The 9,581-nt window shown below is 35.8% G+C and overlaps 1 protein-coding gene and 1 long non-coding RNA gene across 15 annotated transcripts; one reads left to right on the top strand and one right to left on the bottom strand.

Moving 5' to 3' along the window:
* Positions 1–1,875: 1,875 nt before the first annotated feature.
* Positions 1,876–7,081, top strand: LOC112784490 (tripeptidyl-peptidase 2). 14 transcript variants are annotated; one of them, XM_072229259.1, is made up of 10 exons: positions 1,914–2,480; positions 3,093–3,151; positions 3,583–3,737; positions 4,230–4,351; positions 4,624–4,736; positions 4,806–4,976; positions 5,180–5,308; positions 5,412–5,512; positions 6,629–6,701; positions 6,806–7,081. In XM_072229259.1, the coding sequence occupies exons 4-10, from the start codon at positions 4,336–4,338 to the stop codon at positions 6,833–6,835; spliced, it is 633 nt and encodes a 210-aa protein (XP_072085360.1). In that variant the 5' UTR covers positions 1,914–2,480; positions 3,093–3,151; positions 3,583–3,737; positions 4,230–4,335; the 3' UTR covers positions 6,836–7,081. The 14 variants fall into 14 exon arrangements, with proteins under 14 accessions (XP_072085365.1, XP_072085372.1, XP_072085360.1 ...); XM_072229265.1 differs by having other exon boundaries at positions 6,629–6,705; XM_072229261.1 differs by having other exon boundaries at positions 1,916–2,480; positions 4,222–4,351.
* LOC112784491 (uncharacterized) lies at positions 5,859–6,234 on the bottom strand. Its single transcript, XR_003193914.2, has 3 exons — positions 6,167–6,234; positions 5,991–6,090; positions 5,859–5,899 (listed from the first exon to the last, which is right to left on the bottom strand). It is a non-coding gene; the product is annotated as an uncharacterized lncRNA (long non-coding RNA).
* Positions 7,082–9,581: the final 2,500 nt, after the last annotated feature.

Below are 9,581 nucleotides of genomic sequence, written 5' to 3'. Positions count from 1 at the left end.
ATTTTGGGGTGAGAACAAACCGCACGTTCTCAGTAGGGAATAGGAATGCCGTAGAAATAATGAAATAAAGTGCAAATAATTAACTTTACTCGATAAAACTATATTTTTATCAAATCCTTTGAAAATACTCTTGGTTCTACTTTAGCTAACTAATTACCTCTTTTTAAAATCTCTGAACTCAAAACAAATTTTAAATATAAAACTAGTCACATTACACGTCTTTTAGCCACATAGTTAATCCTTAGTCAAATGTCAATTCGTAATCACTTTAATACATTCACAGAAAAAATGTACAAGCAAGAGATTCAATTCAATGTACAAGCAAGTCACAACAAGACAAACAACATAATCGCAAAGAAATAAGACAAGCAAGCACAATCAAATGCAAATGTGCAAACAACATGGTGCATGTCTATCCCTAACGCAGGCCATGAGCTCATGTGTCGGTTGCCTACCCGCTTCGGACATTACCCAGGCACAAGTCCCAGATATGACTTTCCAGATGCATACAGTGTGCTTATAAGTCATACGGATAGGCCGCATACAGTGTGACTTTAAGTCATACGGCTAGACCGCATACAGTGTGACTTTCCAAATCAATAAGCATACATCTGGAAAACAATTCTCAGTGTGTGGGCGTTCCCACTTTACATTTGGCACTAAGGCCCAGACAATGTCACATCTGCTCTCCTATAGCAGACAATTCTTTTAAGTTAATATATTCTTTAAATCCTTGTTCTCTGCTCTCCTGTGACAGAGATTCCTTTTCTTAAAAAACCGAGTTCAAAACAACACTTAAAACAAAATTCTCCTTACAAAATTGGATTTAAAACATTATGTTTTTCTTAATAAATCGAGTTTAAAAATAGAATACACCTTTTCTCAACTAAATAAATCTAAAGTAATTTAATTTTCCAAAACCAAATCTTTTAAAATAACTTTTCAAATAAAACTTCAGAATTTATAAAATTTCGACAGCACTTCCCCTAAAACTCGGGCTTAGCTACCCTTTTCGGGTCCCAACTGAACCATTTTCAAATCTCAGTTCAATATCAACGAATCGAACCAATTCCAATGTCAAAATCTTTACCGACCCTCATAATCATTTTCGATAAATTAATAAAACTGATTCCCAATATCTCAAATCGATTCAAATGCGGATTTATTTTCAATATCAAATTAATCCCAAACCAAGAAAATTCATTTTACATAGTATTTAATCAAACCGATTTTTTAAATCAATAATTAGAATTTTCAGCACTCTTAATCAATCAAGAAATCAAATACATATTCATCAAATTCAGTCACAAACACAACTCAAACTCATCATTCAGTCATACCAAACAATCATAAATTATTTACAAATACCTACTAGATTTTCATGGCATTCACAGTTTAAAACAGTTAATTTTAAAATAAAATTCCCTACCTCTATACGAAATCAAAACCAATGAAAATTCTGGGAAAGCTTTCTGACTGAGCTATTGAAGAGAAAAACGTCAGTAATCGCCTGTTTCTTTTAAAACTCTAATTAGTCGAACTCAATGGAAATGAGAGTCACGTCACCGTCAGTTTTCACCGAACAAAAATAATACCAATATATAAAAAAAATACAAACACTTTTATCGAATTAAATTCACTACAAGAAAAATACCCGTTTAGCCACACTTTTTTTAAACTACATTTAAAAAGCGTAGCCTATTCATAGAATAGGCTACGCTTTTTTCAGTGTTGCCTTTTTTTAGAGAAAAGGAAACACAATTCTGGCATCATTTAAAAAGTGTAGCCTTAGGTATTATAGAAATCACTTATAAAGCGTAGCTGTATGTTAATATCTATGAGTTCACTTTTTATATCAAAGAAAACGTTTTTTGAGGGTAGCCTATTTGTTATGTTTTGGGTACGCTTCAAAAGTGATGCCTAATAAACGCTTTTCCCTTCTTTTTTTTTTCCGGATGGAAAAACACTTGGTGAAATTTTTGTTCCCTCCAAAGCTCATTATCCCCTTTCTGAAACTCACAACACCTTTATCCCCTTTCTGGAACCAGACGAATCACAGCGCCTTTGTTCCCTCTAAAGCTCATCACTCATCATCGCGAAGAACCCTCTCTGAAATTTTTGTAATCAAATGCCTTTATCCCCTTTCTGAAACCCTCTCACCATCGCGAAGAACCACACGCAGCACTCACTATCGCCACTGACCGTCGCTCCTCTTCGCCCTCCTGCACTGAGCTGCGCTGCTCTCAGCATCGTCATCTCTGCGCTTCTCATCGTCCTTCCCCTTTCAGTTCGATCGTCATCTCTGTAACCCTCACCTTCGCCATTCTCGGTTTCTCACCGTCGCTGGTGACCGTCGCCACCCAGTAACCACTCACTGCCAGTCACCGTCGCTGTTGATCGTCGCTGTTGCTGCACTGACCATCGCTCTTCTTCGCCGTTCTTCTCATCATCGTCTTCTCTGTGCTCACATCGTTGAGTATGTATGTATTGATTTGTATTTGGTTCTGCAATTTCAGAGGTTTAGGGTTCCGATTTTAGGGGTTTTAATTTGGGGGTTTTAATCTGTGAAATATGGGTTTGTAAATTGTGATTTGATAATATGCATGCTGTTGTTGATGAAGATGCGTGGTTTAATAGATTATTTTTCTGCCTGTTTTGTACTTATAAATAACTAACTCATTCGGGGGAAAGTGTTTCTGATATTCTGTTATTTATTAAGAATTAGAATGCTCATGATAAGACACAAGTAAAAACTGGAAGAAGTTAGGGAAAAGAGTATTGGCTTTCACAACAACGATGAAAATTTTTGTTCATTGAAATATTAATTCAATTGGACACAAGGGAAAACTTAAGAAAAATTTTTAGTGTGGTGAAAGACAAGGAATATCACCATTCTCCTATGTGAATAGAATTGCAGGATTTGCAGGAAAACTGTTGATTAGTGAAAAATAAATTCAGTTATTAATGAATTCTAACCTATGACTAGAATCATATTCAAATGCTGCTGCACCTATAGACTATAGTGAAATTCTAACTAAAAGCATGTATCGAAGCTCAAAAATTATATTCCTTCATATGATTGCTGATTGCAGATCCTTCTTCACGGGGCATCTACCTGAGGGAGGCTAGTGCTTTCCAACAATCTACTGAGGTGAGAGCATAATCAGCTTGTTGTCCATTGATGATCAAAGCATATCTTTAGGTCAGATATTTAAAAACTGTGATGTGAAAATGGATTAAAGATTGGAACATGGGAAAACTAATAAATGATGAGTGATGACTGTGCATTTTCTAATTCTAATAAACTCTTGGATGAAATAACAAAAAATTGTTGAATTCATGAACAATATTAGTGTACCTTCTGAGGTGATAAAAGGACAAGAGTAGTGTTTGCTTAGATTTAGTTTGTTAACAGAAATTGTTGATGAGGCATGTAATGAAACTTGATAACAGTCTCACAATTGTTCTTTTGCTGGTGTAATTGCTGATAAGTGCAATGTTGTTTGCCAAATCTATTCACAGTTAATTGTAAATTTTAGTTTGTGCTCAAATGGCAATTTATTTTATGACTTGTATTTACAGTGGACAGTGGAAGTTGATCCAAAATTTCATGAGGATGCCAACAAAATTGAAGAATTGGCTGTGTTTGAGGAGCACATTGAATTACATTCTACAGATAGCTCAGTTGTGAAAGCCCCTGATTATCTACTGCTCACTCATAATGGTCATACCTTCAAGTTAGTCAGTGTTCCTTCACCGTTATGTTTTCAGTTTTAGGGTACATGGCCATTTATTTAAAATGCAAGTGTTGCTCATGAGATAATCTTTCCTGGGGAATTTTTTTTCTTTGTTTTCCTGATATCATAGTGTTGTTCTTGAACTATTATTAGGTCACATGAACATTTGATTTAGAGGTCAGAAAATGACATAATTATTTGGCGAAAAGAACTGGGTTCTCTATGCTACTTTGAAGTGCATATATATCATCCGTTAAATTGTCTTATTAATATCTCCAACTTCCGCATCCATCACCCTTAAACTATTCTGCTTAAATGCAGTTATTCCATCAACACTTTATGCTTCTTAATTTTTATTTTTCAACTAAGTTTCTGTCTGATGACACTTTTCAGTTTTGCTTTATTAGTAAATTACAAGTTATCTTCTATTTTCAGCGTAATTGTTGATCCTACTAATTTAGCTGATGGTCTGCATTATTATGAGGTCTACAGTATTGACTGCAAAGCACCATGGCGCGGTCCTCTTTTTAGAATTCCAGTTACTATAACCAAGCCAGTGGCTGTTACTAATAGACCTCCACAAGTTTCATTTTCAAAGATGTTATTCCAGTCAGGTGTGCTTTAGTCAATTAAGTTTATTTCTATGCTTCTTTCTGCTGGTGACTTAATGGTTTTCAAATTTTGAGATTATGTATAATGCATTGAGATCATGTTGTGTAGGCTATTTCCCAGTTGTCTTTTATTTTCTCTAATAAAGAAAGTGTTATTGGACACCTTACTTTGTCTTGAAATTGTTTTATCATATGGCATTTGTCATTCTGGTCGAGTTTCTGTTCTCTAGTTGTCTTAAAAGCAATAATTGTGTTAAAATTTTTTGCTTCGTTAGGCCATGTAGAAAGGAAATATATAGAAGTGCCACATGGTGCATCTTGGGTTGAGGGAACCATGAACACGTCAAGTTTTGATACAACGAGAAGATTTTTCGTGGATGCTGTTCAGGTACAACTTGCAGCTCGAAACTGTAAAGATTTGTCTGGACCGTTTCTTTGACATGCTTGCTGTGTCCAGATATGTCCATTGCATAGACCGTTGACATGGAGGAGTGTGATGACTTTTTCTTCCCCTGCTGCCAAAAGCTTCGCCTTCAAGGTTGTAGGTGGTCAAACATTGGAACTAGTCATAGCTCAGTTTTGGTCAAGTGGCATAGAGAGTCAAGAGACTCCAAGTGTGGATCTGAAGGTGATACAATTCATATTTGTATGAAGAATTTATTTTCTGTGTCCAAAGTTTTGGATAAATCTTCCTTTCTCTTCCCATCTCCCCCCTCCCTCTTTTATCTTTCTTCAAATTAAGCTGGATCTCAGTTTTTCGAATTGGCCAAGCCACTAACCCACATTATGTAGGCAAAAGATACAATCTTGCTAATTTTAATAAAATTCTAGGTTATGTTTCATGGTGTAAAAGTCAACCAAGAGGAAATTGTACTTGATGGGAGTGAAGCACCAGTTAGAATTAATGCTGAAGCATTACTGGCATCTAAGAGACTTGCACCTTTAGCAATACTAAACAAGGTTTCCTTGTAAAGTTTGTTTCCTTCTTGTTCTGTACCATTGTGCTTGTGATGTTGGACAGTAAAGAGGTTAACTTTTCTCCTAATTTGTGTTGAACTTACAGATAAGGATCCCTTATAGACCAACAGATGCTAAGATTAGTGCACTTACGACTGATCGTGACAAACTTCCCTCTGGAAAGCAGATACTTGCACTGACACTAACGTGAGTACTCCATTACGTGTTTCATTATATTTGAATGTTTAGATTGTCTTTTCTTATTATTCTGCTACTTTTGCATTTGTCTTTACTTAAGCATGTTTAGGTGTACCAATTAACAAAAGAAAACTAGAAATTTTGTTGATAGTTTAGACTTAGTATTTTGATTGTTTTCTTGTTCAATTGCTTGTGTTTTTGTTCATTTATATATGTTTTGTAGGACTCATGATGACCTTTTTGTGCTTTCATATTCTCTCTTAAGAGTACTTTTATTTTATCATAACTTTTTAGTAATTTATTATGCTTATAAGATATTTTCGAAATGTAAAGTTTACACAAACTGAGACTAACTTTTTCCTGAAGCACTGAGATATCCTCATATATGAGTTGGTTCTGCAAGTTATATATTACATATAAGTAAAATCAGAATCATCATCACTATATATATGGCCAAAAACACCCAAGGTTTGCATGGTTTTACTACCCTTCGTGATCTAACTTGTTTGAGGGCAGAATCAAGCTGCTGTTCTAAATTCTGAAGCTCTTTTAGACTTAAGCATTGCAGATCTTGTCCCATAAAATTCCTGAAAAAGAAAAATTAAAAAGCATATAATATAGGAACACAAACCCTTGCTTTTACTTAATTATTTTCTTTGATACCTTTGATTTCTCTCTAAGACTTCCACCCTTGCTTTGAGCCTTGCATATTCTAGAGTCCAATTTTCCTGACAGCGTGGATAGATATGAATAATCGTAGCGAATTAATAATAAGTAATTAGATAAAAAAAATTAAACAATTCATTAGAAGAGTTAAATCCAAGCAATATTACTTCAGTTGTATTCATTATTGTCCTATTGTTAGAATCTTTGATAGAAATCAAGGGATTGCTGAGTGAAATTACTTGTGTTTTCTTTGGTGTCTGCATTGTACTGTGCTACATTAAAAAGTGAAAGAGATTAATGCTATTTTAGACCTCAACGTTGCCTCCATTAACCAAAACCTTATGAGTGCACATTTTGGCTTAGTGTTGTTGATTGATTTCACTCTTAATTCATACAAAAAGGAATAAGACTGATTCTGGATTTCTGTATGCTTGTCATTGTTATCAATGGTGTTATTAGTGTTTTAGACTTTGCATACTTTTTGAGGAGAAGCTATAGAAGCAGAGGAGAAGCTTCATGGCGACTTTTTGAGGCTGGTGATCTATTTCTCCTATCTTTTTTCATTTAAATGTACAAGGCTATAATTTGTGCCGACTTATTTTTACTAACAAAAAAAATGCATCCATATTTATGCAGAACCATGTTCAGGGCTACCTTGAAGCTTGAACTATCAGCAAAGACAAAGACCTATTTTTCAACTGCTGTTGATTTGTGGGATGCAGATTTTATTAGAAAATACTTATGTATGTAGGATATGTTTTTTTGTAGAGTGTTACTAGTAAATTCTAAGTGATATTATGCTTATTTTGATATGGCTAGGCTTAGTTTAGTGTGAAATGTATGAATTTTTACAATTAACTTCATTCTAGTACTTTTGCATCATTATTATAAATATATTTTGGTTAGAGATAATTTTTATTATTTAAAGAAATTATTTAGTATAATTATGTATTTATTTTTATTTTATAATATTCAACTCATTTAAATAAAAATGCAGAATTATTATACATATAATCATATTATTAACTATTATGTTGTATTAATAATTATTAGAAAATTATATATATATATCATGGTTCTGAAAACCAAACTGGACCGGCCGGTTCAACCGGAATAACCGAGAACCGGTCATCTAGCCGGTCCGAGTAACGTCAAAAACCGCCTGGCAAAAAACCGGTGAAAAAACCGGTCGAACTGGCGGTTAACCGGTGAACCGGAAGAACCGTCCGGTTTTTTAACGGTTTTTGGTTTGAAGGCTGAAATGCTAAACGACGTCGTTTTGGATTTAAAAAAAAAAAAAAAGGAGAAAACGCGTAAAAATCGAAGGAAGCCCTAGTCAGTTTCCAGTCTCCAGTCCTTCTCCCATCTCCTTCTTTCTCCCGAAACCAAAACGGAAACCCTAGCCTCACCGCCGCTGTCCGTCGCAGTCAGGGCAAGCATAGAAGCCTCTCCTCCCAACCCCTAGATCCCCTTCACCAGATCTCCCAGCCCTAGCCTCACTGCCATATCACCTCCGCTGTCTCAACTACTCGAAGCTGCCGTCCCTACTGCATCTCGTCTCGCGTGCTTCCTCTGTCGCGCAGCCGCTGTTCCGCTGCGCTGGCTCTGCTCCTCTGCTCTAGTTCCGCCGCGCACCACCCTCCTGGGCTCCAGTTCCGTGGCGGTCCAGGCCACCTCTTCTCCAGTTCCGCGGTGGTCCAGGCCACCTCTTCTCTAGTTCTGCCGCGTCCAGCCTTTCGTCGTGCTCCCTCACCTCTGTTCTCTAGAAGAGAAGGTATTTTTTTTACTGTAATTGTTGTTTTAATTTTTCTTCTTCAATTATTGTTGTTATCACCGTGGTCTAGGATTGTTGATGATATTCTTGATTCTGTTATGCTGTTGTTGGTCGCCACCCACAACCATCGACAGCAGCCGACGACCACCGGCCGAGCCCGCCTCCTTCTGAATTTGGTAAGACTCTGTTCTTTCACCTATGCTTCTTGATTTTGATTTTCTGAGGTTCTGATCTTGTTCTGTGAGCTCGCCTGTTCTATGCTTGATTTTGGATTTTGATTTTCTGAGGTTTTGTGAGCTCGCCTGTTCTATGCTGCCTTTATGATTTTGGATTTTGATTTTCTGAAGTTCTGTGAGCTTGCCTATTCTATGCTGCCTTCTTGATTTTCAGGATTGATGTTTTTTATTTTGAATATGTTTTGCATTGCTGCTTCTGTTAGCTCGCTGCTTCATGAATCATGATGAATATTTTTTCCTGCTTCTGGTAGCTGCTTCTGTTTTGCATTGCTGCTTCTGTTACCTGCTTCTGTTTTGCATTGCTGCTTCTGTTATGGGATTGATATTCTGAATTGCTGCTGCTTGTTTGAGTTAATTTTGTTGATGGTTAGTTTCTGAATTGCTGCTTTTTGTTTTGAGTTAATTGTGTTTGAGTTAGTATAATACTATTGTTTGAGACTAATTGATTATGGAGGTTGATTTGGTTGAATTTGTGTAAATTGTGTTGTTTTGTTTTGTTTTGTTTGGATGGTGCAGGCTGAAATTCAAGGAGCATATGCAGTACTGGAGTAGATAAGCAAGCTTGCCAAGGTTCAGAAAAAGGTCTCTGTAGTTAAGAGTGTCATGATCTAGAATATTGAAAAGGCTGTAGAAACGTGAGAACTTTGTTTCAATTAGATATGCAGTTTTATTTTTCCCATAGTATCTATTGATTTGCCAGATTTGGTTTTGGAACTTTAATCAAAATAAAACAGGAAACTTTAGTTTTGCATGTAGCTTAGCCAACTAATTTAGAAAAAAAGGAAGCCTTTGGAGGAACAGGGCCAGGTGGAGCAAGAAATATTGCAATTATTTGTTGATGGTTAGTTTCTGAATTGCTGCTTTTTGTTTGAGTTAATTTTGTTTGAGTTAGTATAATACTATTGTTTGAGACTAATTGATATTATAGCTTAGCCAATCATTTTTTAGTATAATACTATTGTTCGAGTTAGTATAATACTATTGTTTGAGACTAATTTGGTATATTTAAAATTATATATTGAATTTTTATATAATTTTAGTGTATACTTAATTAAACCGGTTCGACCACGATTCGACCCTGGTCGGACCATTGAACCATTGAACCAGTTGCTTGACCGGTTCAATGACCGGTCCGGTTTTCATAACCTTGATATATATACATATAGAAAAAAAAAACGAGACCTAAGGCTACACTTATAAACAGTAGCTAAGTATATATATATATATAAAAAAAAACGAGGGATCTAAGGCTACACTTATAAAAAGTAGTCATGGTATACAATGTGGCTATGCTTTACAGGTGATGCAGTAGCGTTGAAAAGCGTAGCCTATTCTGGCAAAAATGGAAGCTGAAAAGCGTAGCCTTTGGTCCTGGATAGCATCACTTGAAAAGCGTACCCTA

The sequence above is a fragment of the Arachis hypogaea genome, chromosome 20 (assembly GCF_003086295.3).
Source record: "Arachis hypogaea cultivar Tifrunner chromosome 20, arahy.Tifrunner.gnm2.J5K5, whole genome shotgun sequence".
Classification (NCBI taxonomy): Eukaryota; Viridiplantae; Streptophyta; class Magnoliopsida; order Fabales; family Fabaceae; genus Arachis; species Arachis hypogaea.
The sequence above is the reverse complement of the archived record's forward strand: the minus strand, read 5'-3'. Positions and strand labels throughout refer to the sequence as shown.

What these genes read in the sequence shown, in the direction of transcription:
- LOC112784490 (XM_072229264.1), top strand. An exon ending in CTTTAGCAATACTAAACAAG is followed by an intron (nt 5,309 to 5,411) that starts GTTTCCTTGTAA and finishes TTGAACTTACAG; the next exon opens with ATAAGGATCCCTTATAGACC. An exon ending in CTTCATGGCGACTTTTTGAG is followed by an intron (nt 6,702 to 6,805) that starts GCTGGTGATCTA and finishes ATATTTATGCAG; the next exon opens with AACCATGTTCAGGGCTACCT.